Source organism: Dendrobium catenatum, unplaced genomic scaffold, assembly GCF_001605985.2.
Source record: "Dendrobium catenatum unplaced genomic scaffold, ASM160598v2 fragScaff_scaffold_1271, whole genome shotgun sequence".
Lineage (NCBI taxonomy): Eukaryota > Viridiplantae > Streptophyta > Magnoliopsida > Asparagales > Orchidaceae > Dendrobium > Dendrobium catenatum.
This window is the reverse complement of record NW_021319733.1, coordinates 378,267-392,201: the sequence shown is the minus strand read 5'-3', so window position 1 is coordinate 392,201 and position 13,935 is coordinate 378,267. Positions and strand designations below refer to the sequence as shown.

Below are 13,935 nucleotides of genomic sequence, written 5' to 3'. Positions count from 1 at the left end.
AGTTGAACGCGAGCGGGTAGAGATCGAGAGCCGGTTTCAAGCAGAAATCACGGGATGCGGTGGGATTTTTACTTTGATTTCTCCTCTTTTGTTCCTTTTGGATATTATATGAAGTTCAACAGCCGGCTCGAATAAATATTTATATATTTTAAAATAATTTTATTTTATTTATTAAATATAAATATAAAAAAATAATAATCATCTAATTATTATTTAAATGTTAAACATTTCATATATATTTTTTAAATTTTATCTAAATTTTAAAAATCCCGTCTAATTTTTCAAAATTTTAAAAATTCCGCTTAAATTAAGAAATTCCCGTCCATGGCTATTGAGCCGGCTCGCGAGCCTGCTCGAGCTCGTTTATAGTTAGACGAGCTCGAGTTCGAGCTCGCTTTCCATGTAACAAGCCGAGCTCGATAAGGGTATAAACTCGACTCGACTCGACTCGTTTACACCCCTAAACAACATACTACATAGCTACTAACACATCCAAATACTAAAATAAACTCATCAACAAGATTTTTTTATCAAAATAAATACCTGCACTACAGTTTATGGCTATTGGTAAGACTTACTGAACTGAAAAATAAACTAGCCATGACTGTTAAAAAAATTAAAATAGTAAAATACATATCAACTCAAATCTGATCCTGAAATACTAATCAACAATATCCTTCCATTTTCTAGATCTTGAAAACCACAAGCAAACCACAGTGAGCTATAACAGCTCAGCAAACCACAAAATCGATCTAAAATTCCAAATATTCTTTTATTAAAATTTTTAATGAATATTTAAAAACAGTTAAATGCAATATAATAAATCACTATTTATAGTTTTATACTGAGAAAAGAAAGAAAAATATAGAAGTTATCCAAACAAAGTATTTCATATCATATCCTGGTCTCATGTAGAATCTCAAAGGATTCTGGCTTCTTATGACTCTCTTGTGCTTATAATATCAAAACATATCACATATTCCTATCTCAGATAGAATCTCAAAGTATTTTGGCCCCTTATAGCTCCCAATAATTTCATAACACATATAGAATCTCAAAAGATTATGATCTCTTATAGCTCCCAGCATATATTTTTCGATCATATAAACATATATTTCATCACATAAGCATATATTTTATTACATAGTATTCTATAACGATAGACAACAAAACTTCCTGCTGAGTAAATTTTCACAACGTCAAAACATAGCCAAATTACAAAATATTGTATAAAACATTGTTTTAAGGCATTCAATGTACTACAACATTATGTTTTGGTGTCCATATTATTTTATGCTTAATTAAAACTGAACAAATTTTAAATTACCTAATATAATTTTTTTAAAGAATACTCAACATATTAGTAATCATAATGTTGCAAAGTTATACGAATTTTAAACTAATGAAAATATAAATTTAATCAGAAAATTCAAACTTTTTTTGTATTTTTGATAACTGGTGGCATAATGTGACCTACTTCGATCCGGACAACTTCCCAGTTAGGCCGACGGTTGAAAACGACCCGAAGTGACTCAAAATATGATATCTCTCTCCAAAACCCTTTCTCTCTCCTCACTCATATTCGGATGACTAGTCGAAGAAAATGGCAATGGAATAGTGAAAAAAAATATTTTCTTTAATGAGTTTATAATGGCCTAGCACTGCGATGCTCAAAAATTTGCAAAAAAATATGAGAGCACGGTGCCACAATGTCATTATTTGGCACTTTGATTGTGTGATGCCCCAGATATCAATAGTGAAAGGATTCGTCTGACATTCTGATCGAACTCCATTCCAGTTGCAGCACCGTTGCGCTTCAAAAGTGACATTCTTAGATTTTTCTGAGATTCATACTAAACACTTGAAACTCATTCTAGAGCACACTCAATCATTTTCATGTATTAAAGCACTCCTAAAGACATGCAAACAATTGAAAAACTCAAAAATTCAAATCTTTACCTTTTTCAACTTGGCCAAAAATGGGTAGAACTGAATGTTAAACCTGGAGATGTCACATATTCAAATTTGTCTCCTTAGACAAATATTCATCCTAGGTCTATAAGGTACCCTTGGACGAAGCAACCCATAGCTGCCGACAAGGATCCTTTTGATAGGTTGGGTCGACTACATTCTTTGACTAAATAGACTAGGGATCTTGATGACCCAGGACGATGAAACCATGAGATCTTGATCAAGTTTACCATCATTCCCCCCACCATTTGCTTTAAATGCAAGGTGGCGAAATTCTAATTTTAAATATTAAATTATGAATGCCCAAATCACACTGCTACAATACGCTAGATACTATGTATCTATTTGACGACTAGCCTTAATCGAAAGTTCTCTTTCGTTATCAGGAAGGGGCTTGCGCCTATAGGAAACCTATACTCATATCATAAAGTCGTCGCAAAATGAGGTCGGAATCTCTGGATAATGTCTTCTCTAAAACCCATCTCGGAACTTAATTGTTAAAACTCTCCTCGACGACCGGAAAAGAAATAAAGGGGTCGCGAAGGGGTCGGGTCGTGAATTTTCTTTTCCCACAACATTTGAGATGTAATTAACTATAGGACTTGCACTTGTAGGAAATCAATAACACTCCATCTTTAAAAATGATTTGACTTTTCATGTCACATTGAAGAAATCTCCAATATATGTCTCATTTTATTTTTCATTGATTCTCACGTTGAAAAGAAGGCCTATGATAATTTTCATTCTTCATAGTGGTACCATTTGACATATTCTACCCAAATAATATAATATGAGACTCTTTCAAAGCTCATAAACTTTTGTAAACTTTGGCAGAATTGGTTTCTCTCTTCATTTTTTGATGTTCGTTTATGTTCTTTTTGCTTGTATCCCACTTTGGATTCAGTATTACATTCCTGCTCTGAGGATTTTTGCTTATCTTTACCTTTTTTTTTTGTTTTTTCAACCGTTATAATAGACATGAAAATAACTGATACATTGTATTGTTGGGCTGCGAGCTTCAGTCATCACCGTGATTTTGAGCCAACTGGGCCATTTCTTCATGAATGAATCTACAAATTTCAATAGTGAGTCCATTATTTGATTTTCAAGTTCAAGCGACAAATTAAGCAGTGCCTAAACTTTGGCATACCATTAGTTGGTACAAATAATATGTTTGTTATCATAAAAATTTTTATTTTATTTTGTGAGGCTCGTAACGTTCATAGATTAATTGGTCAACATGAAAAAGGAAATGTAAAAATGAAAATACTAATTTTGTGAGTTGACTTTCTGCTATGTGTTTATTATGAAATTATATATATCTACATGATTGATTGACTGGTCGAAAACAATCAAAACAATTTAAACTCCAAATGACAATTAGATAATGACAGCTTCAAAAAGACACAAGAAAGAACATAGGACTTGGTCAAGAAAGCAATAGCCAGCTTCCATTAGCTGTTGCCATATGGGCTTTAACCAAGTCATACAATTTATATATGATTTTTTTTTTTTTTCTGGCTATTGCAAAATGGTATCCATCCAGGAAAATTAATGGGCATTGTTCCTCCTAGTCTTCGATTTTAACATAAAATTTGACAAGTTCCCTCCTCCCAAACTATACTTTACAAACTTCTTCAGCTCTTATTGTAGAGCTTAAAACTAAAGTCCGAGTGTGTTATTATATTCTCAAAAATGAAAACTTCTTACAAATGGCGTCCGCAAAACAAACAATGTAAATAATGAGTTTATTGCTTGCCAGCCGCGCCTGCATCAATAAAATATTACTTCCACTATCATTTTATACAATTCATGGAAGCTTCCTTAGCCTCCATTCAACTATATAAAACACTCTTAAAAGCCATAAATATATATACTCAGACTTGCCTTCCAATTCAGTACTCGAGCAAACAAACTGGTTAAACAATGTCTTCCAAGACCTTTCTATTGCTTGCCACAGTTGTAGCATTTGTCTTCTCAGCTCGTGCTGCAGATCCTGATATCACCTCCGACTTTATTGTTCCTCCAGGAATCACACCCGATGCCAACTTCTTCACCTTCAGAGGGTTTAGAGAATCCCTCTTGGGTGGACCAAAGAATGGTTCCTTCCAGGCAACGAAGGCAACCCAAGTGGAATTTCCAGCACTCACTGGACAAAGTGTATCTATTGCAGTTCTCCAATTTGCAGCTCGAGGTTTGAATCCACCGCACACCCACCCTCGTTCTGCCGAGCTCCTAATCGTCGTGCAGGGTACACTGAGTGTGGGCTTTGTTGATTCCAATAACAAGCTCTATCAAAAGTTTTTATTCAAGGGTGATGCTTTTGTTTTCCCCAAGGGACTTGTTCACTTCCAAGTCAATGAGGAGTCCAGATACCCTGCTGTAGCCATATCTGCATTTGGAAGTGCCAATGCTGGGACTGTTTCTTTGCCCAAGACACTTTTCGGTAGTGGAATCTACGATTGGCTTTTGGCACAGTCCTTTAAAACTGATGTTGGGACCATAGATAAGATCATTGCAGCCAACACTGCCTAATTATTTCGTCGCTGCAGCCTGCACTGCTTTATTCAGTTTTCTTAGTCTTAATTGACATATTTCATTACTTTTCAATATGATTTGGTGGTTAAGTTGTTGGTTTTGTAAGTTTGATTATTACTATGATCAAAATAATGATGTTTCGTGCCCTGTTTAGCCGCGAGGCTTTCCTAAGTTGAATTCATTGTGACATCGATATGCAAGCTCACAAAATAGCAAAATATTTACGGTACTAGATTGTCACAATCTAGCCTGATGGCTCGAATTAACAAGATAGAAACAGACGGTCGGACGGTGATTTAAATTTTCATTTGTCAAATCAATCTCCAATAAACTGAAAGAACCACTAAAAATCTCAAAATATATTTTAAATAAAAGATATAAGCAACTTTCACTCGGAGCACCTTGCCTACAATACACATTATCTTTTCTTCTACTCATTTTAAGCTTTGAATAATATCTGTTCATTTATAAATTTAGGAGTCGTAAAAGAACTCAGTGAATAATTCATGTTTCTAAAGTACAGTAACTCAAGGCATTTGGAAAAATATGCATAATCATTTCAATATATAAAGTAATTTTAGTAAGATTCATTTTATTTCAAGACTTTCAATATTATGCATATATTATATATTTATTCATATATTTATATTTTCTTATAAATAATACAACCGCCATAGAAGCCATCGTCTAAAATAGTGTCAATGAAGGTACTCTTTTTCCATTTTCTTTTTTCTTTTTTCATAAAATTTTTCATTTACGTGCAAGGGTACATTGTGTTCGCAAACATTACCAATAAGGAGTTGTGCTCAATCAGTAAACAAGCACAAGCAAGCATAAATCATATCATTTACATTTTCATATCATTTCATATTGACATATATTAAGCATCATGAGAAAGGATGAGTGACCTCTCTATGATATAAAAATTCAAGGCTTCTAGTTCAACATGATCAATTATCTTTAATAAAAAAAAAAATCATAGAACATTCATAATAAAAAAAATTAAATAATAACAACATTTGATGTGTCATGTGTAACGGAAACAAATATCATTACCGTAAATTAGGACATGAATACTCACTTGAACTTAGGTGTTGTGCTGCTTCACTTTTACTCTTTACTTCTAGGTTGATAGACTTAACACTTATAAAAGATCCTGTCATTAAATTTAATTTAAAATTTTCTCTAATTTTTTTTAACTTGTAATTTATAAATAATTATTAAAATTTCAATTTCAAAATAACAACTCAAATATAATTGATTAGAATTGCTCTCACTCTCTCTAATTAATTATTTTATTATTCCTAAATAGCTCTCATTTGCTATTAAAGAAAATATCTTTAATATATTATTTAATGAAATCTCTCATGAATACCAAAATTTACACTTACTCTTTTTCTCTCTCTAATTCTTTATTAAATTCATCCAATTAATTCTCTTATTATTATTATTCTTATTATTCTACATTATTTCCAATTTATTTATATTTACTAATACATTTCTTAAATTAACTTATTATTATTTCTTTACGTAACATAAATTTAACTAGTTTTTCTCACTTAAGTTAATACTCATTTTTCTATAAATATTTAAATTGATAATAACTTAATTTATTGATAAATTTTCATTTGAATATATGCTCTCAATCTCTTTGCATATCTTTCATTTATCATTAAAATGTTTGATATAATCATTTTAAAAATATAAGGTTTTGGATTCAATTTTCTTAAACAACATTTACTAATTTATAAAAATTATAATTAAAAAGGATTAACTTTCCAAGCCGTGTTTGCTTGCCACTAAATCCTTCGCTTGACCCAAAGCTTCTCCCTTGCTTCCGCCATCACTCTCTTGATCTCCCTTCCTTCCTCATTCTCTCTATTTCCTTTCTTCTCCTTCTTCCTTCTCTTGGTCGTTGCTTTCTCAGTTTCTTTCTCTCATTTGACGAACTAGATGAAGCGAAACGAAGTTATCTCTCGTGAGGAGTCGTTGTTTTTCACCCTCGTACGCATTTCCTCACTTATCTATGCAATCTGATATCGTTAGTAGCTTCCGCGCCCGCTCACTTTGCTTGATTCCGCTCGCCTGCCCGATTTCGCTTACCTACTTGTGTTCATTTTTTTAGAGCTGATTCAATTGAACCGACAAAACTCGGTTCTTACGAATCTGCTTCTAAGGTGATGACTCACTAAACACATGAGCAGGATCTGTTGTAAAATGAGAATAACGAGTTTGATAAATCAAATCTAATAAGTAACTCCTATTTATCAAAGCATAAACAACAGAAGAATGTGACATGTAGTATGACCAATCAATAAGTAGAAGCGAAAACCAACGTGTCACTATAATAAAATAACATGTCATGATTCCTACGACGGGTTTTTAGTATGCTAGTGCTACAAATGTATGTGTCAAACTACTACTAATGTTAAATCCTTTTAATGCATATAAATGCAACAACACTAGGTATCATCATATCTCAAAATGACTTATCAGTTATTATGGACCTCGTTTTTGTGTGAGGTTGATTTCCTTGAGTTCATCCCTTGTGCATAGGCTTTCATAGCCTAGTGTAGACATGTCCACTAGTAGGATTCCTCTTAAGTGGATGCCCAATGATGTAGCAAAGAATGGGCCCCACAATTCGACCCAAATCAAACTCAGTGCGACCTAAATCCAATTTGATTCCAAGTGTGATAATGTAATCGAATGTCATTGAGTTAATTTGGTTTCAATTTAAACTCGACAAATTTGATAAATATTATGTAACCCATCTAAGACTAATTGAGAATAATTGGATGCCAAATCGAACCTTTGAAGTAATCCAAATTAAATTCATGTAAAAAAAATCAAAATTAGAAATTAACCGAACTTGATTTGATTAAATCAACATCAACAAAATAAAAATTACCCAATTTTATCGCAATTTGAGCTAAATCAGCTCACTTCAAAGCAATTAAAGTAGTGTTAATTTAAGCACGTAGATGCAGATTGACTCGATTCGAGTTTAATTTAACGATGGCGGCTTCAATTAGCCCAAATTGACTCATCTTGAGTCAATTAAAACTGAATCGGCATTAAGTTGATATAATTGATTGATTCAAGCTATTTTTGAAGTCACTTTTAAATCAAGTTTGCTCGATTAATTCGCTAATTGTATTAAAATTTACTTTACATATCAATTAAATTTAACTAATTAGATTTTAATCAGAATGTGTCTAAATTAAGGGTAAAATGATCATTCTCCCCTCCCAATTTCACTAGATTTCAAATGAAAAGAGGTGGCATCCGTTCACTTGAAACGAGCAATTAAAAATACGGCTCAATTCTCCTTATTTTATCATATTTTGAACTTGGAGAAGCAAGGAACCATAAACAATGTTGAAGCATCAACCTCTTTTAGATCCAAAAGATGTCTATCAATAACAGGCTTCCAAGCTCTATTAATTGTTTCTCAGCATTCGATGTCTTGATCAATCATCCCAATGCCCTCTATTGTCATCTATTTGCAAATCAACATATGTCGATCAATGCATCAACGATATTACCTGACCTTTCAGTAAAAAAAATTTGGAGCTATTGATGATTACTCTTCATCAACATCATCAATCCACCTTGTTGTGTATCAATAATGTCGCCACCTTCTTTTGACATCTTCAATTGAGTTTTCATATTTTATTCCCTCTTTCTCCAATGTTGAGGACGGCAAAATACATTTCTAAACTCAAATTAATACTAGTGGACATATTTTAATTACAATTTTGTTTTATTTGAATTTGTCATGTAAAAAAACAGTAACCCAATTTATATAGAATTTTAATACAAATAAAAATGCAACTCTCCATCTCTATTATTATAAATTCATTACGACGAAAATCTTATATTTTGATATCTAAATTTGTAAATAATTTTCGATTAGATATGATGATTTCCTTACTTGATGATATATTTGTATCTCTAAATCTCTATCATGCCAGTCCAACAATCAGCCTCCACCTAAGAAAAAAGAAACTATCACCAGGCTTTCTTTATGTCCTATCTCAAGGCGCGTTCTCTCTCTTCAACCTTACATTTGGAGGGAACTATTTCTATTACATAACTCTTATAGTCTATACATGTCCTGAAATTACTGTTCCATATATATATATATAAATCATCAAGAGTTTAAAATGAATGATTAAGACTTTTTTTTTGACAAAGTTGAATTCCATCGTCCTCAACTTCTTTCAAGCAAATAAATCACTTTAGCAATGAACTGTACATTTTTAACAAGTCAATTCCGAAATTTTCTCTTGTATTCTCCAACAAAAACTCTCTCATAAATGAAGTCCACAAAGCAAAAAACATAGAAATTGTTGAGAAGCAAATGATTTGCATGCATTCCAGCTGCCTACAACAATAAAATATTACTGAGTGGTTGGCCGTTTGATTTTTTCACATTATATTATTCATTGAAGCTTTCTATCATTCCACTACATAAAAGACTCTTATATATATATATATATATAGACACACACACTTGCAGTGTAATTTTAAGTATCAAACGATGTCTTACCTATTGGTTGCCACAGTTTTTGCATTAATCCTCTCAGCTCAAGCTGGTGACCCTGATATCACCTCTGACTTCGTTGTTCCTCCAGGAACCGAAGCAGATGCGAACTTCTTTACCTTCAGAGGGTTGAGACAATCCATCTGGAATGGACCTAAGGACGGCAATGCCTTCCAGGCAACAAAGGCAACCCAAGTGGAATTTCCAGCACTCACTGGACAAAGCGTATCTATTGCGGTTCTCCAATTTGCACCTCGAGGTTTGAATCCACCGCACACCCACCCTCGTTCTGCCGAGCTCTTAATTGTCATACGGGGAACATTAAGAGTTGGGTTTGTTGATTCTAACAACAAGCTCTATACTCAGTTTTTATACAAGGGCGACGTCTTCGTTTTCCCTAAGGGACTTGTTCACTTCCAAGCTAATGTGGACTCCGCATATCCTGCCGTCGCCATATCTGCATTTGGAAGTGCCAATGCTGGGACTGTTTCTCTGCCTAAGACACTTTTCGGTAGTGGTATCTACGATTGGCTTTTGGCACAGTCCTTCAAAACCGACGTTGGGACCATAGATAAGATCATTGCGGCCAACACTGCCTGATTATTTCGTCGCTTCCGCCTGCACTGCTTTATTCACTTTGCTTATTAGTAATCAAATGAAATGAATGCAACACATTTCATTGCTTCTAAATATTATTGGTGAACAAGTCGTCTTTTGTCGTTATCTTGTAAGTTTGCTTATTATTATCAAAATAATGATGCTTTAATATTGTCTTAATGTTTCTTGGGTCGGATCGTCCAAGGACTTAATTCAAGATCTAATCTAGTGCTTGTGTTGGTTAACAATTTCTTGATATCTTGAAGCAATATTCCGTTTCTAATAATATGTCACAGTTTTATTTTGGTGATAAAAACTTAACAAATTTAATCAGAACAGGTATGAAATTTTGCATAAACGAACGCTTGCACGATCATAGGAAAGCATGTAAGGAAGCAGATTCAACGGTTGCTAAATTTCAGTGATGTCCGCAACAGAGAGGTGAGCTTCCTCAGCTGCTCCAATGAAATAATTGAATGTCTCTTTGTTTCGGATAACAGTAGCTATATAAGCCACTGAAGCTTCTGTTTCTTCGGCAAACATGAAACCTCTCTTGCTCTTCAAAAGCATGCAAAGCACTCGAATTAGATGCGCACACACTTTGGATCATAAATTATATCTGCTCCAAGCCTGGCGGATAATTAAGAAAATTTTCAGCATATTAGTGCTTTTTGACTGAGAACATAAATATGTTTATCACCCTTTAAAGAGGTAAAAACATAAATTAGTCAATCTTTTTTAGTTTCAAGATGGCAAACGATCCAGCTGAGTATTTGGCCAATTTTGCATTAGCTTGTAAATAAACTTAGTTTTGAGGTCATTATTGCCTATGAATACAGGTATATAAATGCTAAGATCGATATTAGTCCGAGCAGATCGTCCTTCACATAGACATCTAGCGAGAGAAGATCATAAAATTGAACAATTTATTGGATAACTACAAATGACAGCTCCCAATAGTAAGAGTATGTAGAAGGACAAATAAATGATTGATCTATGCTGGAATCCCTTTCAATTGACCAACCCAATAATAATATGAAAATTTTACCCCTCAAAAAACTTCCCCTAAGTGATTAGACCCATCTAGCCCATAGAATATTTCAAATGACCATCAAAGATGCATGGCCCCTCCAACAAGTAAAATCCTAACAAGCTTTTCTTGCATCCAAAAAGTAGAATCATAGCAAGTTTTTCTTGTAGACTCATAGCATCATGATCATGACTCTATTGATTGTCACCATCCAAGACTTAGCCTACACCCTAATCGGGAAGTGACACCCTCAAGAATTTTTCAGGAGCCTAGCGAAATCAATCAATGATAAAGAGCTCGAGTGAATGGCAAATCAGATGTTTGGGTGTCACCTCTAGGCTTCATGACTTTAGCTTGAGTGGGTGAAAGCTAAGTGAACTACTGCTCGCTCTATTCTAACTAAATTTATTAAAAGATTTTTTTATTAATGTTGGAGTAATTACTATAATAATATATTGTTGCAAAAGATGTGATAGATAACTTTGAGATTGTTGACCTTCGTATGTGTCTCGCAACCAATTAAAAGAATGGCAACCAAGTGATTCAACATTACACAAAACAAGTTCAAAACACCTCAATATCAATCGTGACAATCTGAATATCACTCATTCGCGAAACGAAGACATTGCACGTACAGAGAATCAAAATTATCCACAAAATGCCTCTAACGCTCAACTTGATCGAACGCAATGATAATGGTGAATAATGGATGTGACATCACATGAAATCCTCAATCATCGCCCGTTTTACAAAACAAATAGCATCAACATATCTGAAATGCCCAAAATATCTAGAATGCCTTCTCATAACGCCATATAACCACATTATAAAAAAATAATAGACAACTAACGCGACGTCACACGAAATACAAGATTTAAACTGCAATTAAAATTATAGGGAACATGCTATGAATTTAAGAAATTCATACAGGAAAGAACAAAATTTCCTAACTCCCCTTTAGCACTTCCACGCTCAAAATTGTGAGGCAAGTTAATTTGAATGTGAAAACAAAGAAGCTAACCCCTATTATTTATAAGAGTGGGAAGATTCCTTATGTGAGCCACCTCGCTAAAATACAAACATATCAAGACAAAATGATCACACCTTGAAATGTACCAAAGATTCTGACTCGTAATTAATATCACCGAATTATCAATACATAAATGCTAGAGAAAGTTAGCAGTCTTTTTAAATTTCAAAATGAAACTCAACACGCATTCTAGCAGCAAACGCTTGTGTAAACAACAAAATCCTGCTATTTTTATATATGCACACATCAAAATATAATTATCAAATTCAAGTGCAACGCAACGAGTGCGGTTGCCTCAAGAAGCATTCAACTGCCTCAAGAAATATGCAATCGTCTTGAGTAGCCTGTTGTTGCCATGAGAAACATGTAAATGCACCAATAAAATGCGCTCTGAGAAATATGCCACTATTCTAAAAAGACAAATGCATCATGAAAAGGCATAAAAAATTGTGTAAGAATGCAATGCAAATGCATTGAAAAGTGTAACACGCGTATGCATAAGAAATATGAAAAAGATGTCTACATGTGTGAAACTACACTACGTAAAAGCACCAAAAAGCGTGCAAGTGAACTATTTTGGTGTATCGATAGCACACAACACTAAAAAATGCGGAAGTGCACTATGTTGATACATCAAAAAGTACATAAGTAAACTGAAAACATGCGATCATACCATGCAAATATATCAAAAATATACAAGTGCATCACATAGGCGCATTAAAAAGTGCGAAAATACATTAAAAAACTTATTAGTACACAATGCAAATGCACTAAAAGTGTATAGGTTCATTGTGTAAAACCATAACTAAAATTAAAATCATCGAAGAACATGCATGATACGTCAAATCATCAAATCAATTTGTTAACCCGTATACTGTACCAAATATAACAAAAACATGCTCATACCTGTACAATGATGTCGTTTGCACGTCGAAGACATCCATGAAATCCCGTAAATCTCGTGAATCGGACGTCCTACGCCGCTCGTTGCACGACCAATGTCGCCACTCCCACGACGCTATCTACACGATTCTATACGAGCTGCCTTGCGTGAAATTGAAGGAAAGAGGCTGTTGGTCACTCTCTCTCTCGCGGACGAACCGAACTCCTCCCGAATTTCTTCTTCCTCACTCACGATCCCGTTCTTTCTCCCGATACCTCCGATCCACAGAGAGAGAGAGAGAGAGAGAAAGAGAGAGAGAGAGAGAGAAGCCTCCTCAAGCCCTACCGTCGACCTCCTTGCTACGTCGCACCATCAACGGCGTTCCCCTCTTATCCGATCGGAAGTTACAACATTTCGGTCGGGAGCAACTAGGGCTCGCCGGCTGTGAGGCAACTTTCTCCCTTTCGCTGCTTCCTCAGGTCCTTCGTGGGCATTCGACCTTGCCTCTCCGACGACTTTCCTTCCTGTTGGAACGGAAGTTACGACATTTTGATCAAAGCAACAACGGGAGCTCACCGGCTGTAAGGGTAACTTTCTCTTTTCGAGCGCTTATTCGGCCAAATCCAATAAATCCTGTAGAGCAAGACAAAGAGGAAAACAGAGGATTGTAGCCTAATCATGTTCAAATCCTATCTAAATCCTGATCAATTCCAGCATAAATTCTGTTGCCAAATTCAGCTCATATCTTGTATTAAATCCTGTCTTTTTTAATTAACTCAGTTATAATTGATTTAATTTAATTATATTTAATTACTATTAATGGTAATTAATTATGATTAATTTTAATCAATTGTAATTAGTTAATTACTTTAATTTATAATTAACTTTAAATTGAATATGATTAATTATATTTTAAACATAATTAATTATGATTAGTTTTTAATTGATTATAAATTAAACCTAATTGATTTATAATTAATTTCTAATTAAATATTAAATATAATTAATTATATTTAGTTTACAATTAATTAGAAATTAAATTCCTTTAATTTATAACTAATTTTAAATTAAATGCAATTAGTTATAGACTAAATATAACTAATTGAAATTAATTTATAATTAATTATAAATTAAATTTAATTAACTTTAAATTAAATATAATTAGTTATAAATTTAATATAACTAATTATAATTGATTTATAATTAATTATAAATTAAATGTATGTGCCAAAAAAAAATAGAGAAAAAAAGGAAAAAGAAAAGAAGATGAAGGGAGAAGGGGATCCATCTTTGTTCATTCCAAACCCCGCCCTCGACACACTTGACGCGCCGGTGGA

General features: G+C 33.6%; 2 protein-coding genes and 1 long non-coding RNA gene across 3 annotated transcripts; 2 read left to right on the top strand and 1 right to left on the bottom strand.

Moving 5' to 3' along the window:
- The first annotated feature begins 3,472 nt into the window (after positions 1 to 3,472).
- Positions 3,473 to 6,788, top strand: LOC110100865 (germin-like protein 9-3). Its single transcript, XM_020828574.2, has one exon. It carries the CDS (start codon positions 3,898 to 3,900, stop codon positions 4,504 to 4,506), a length of 609 nt encoding a protein of 202 aa, XP_020684233.1. The 5' UTR covers positions 3,473 to 3,897; the 3' UTR covers positions 4,507 to 6,788.
- Positions 6,789 to 6,936: 148 nt separating this feature from the next.
- Positions 6,937 to 9,819, top strand: LOC110100867 (germin-like protein 9-3). The gene has a single exon (XM_028699390.1). The coding sequence runs from the start codon at positions 9,056 to 9,058 to the stop codon at positions 9,656 to 9,658; it is 603 nt and encodes a 200-aa protein (XP_028555223.1). The 5' UTR covers positions 6,937 to 9,055; the 3' UTR covers positions 9,659 to 9,819.
- Positions 9,820 to 9,892: 73 nt separating this feature from the next.
- LOC114580788 lies at positions 9,893 to 13,312 on the bottom strand. Its single transcript, XR_003702351.1, has 2 exons — positions 12,622 to 13,312; positions 9,893 to 10,285 (listed from the first exon to the last, which is right to left on the bottom strand). It is a non-coding gene; the product is annotated as an uncharacterized LOC114580788 (long non-coding RNA).
- Between the last annotated feature and the right edge of the window lie 623 nt (positions 13,313 to 13,935).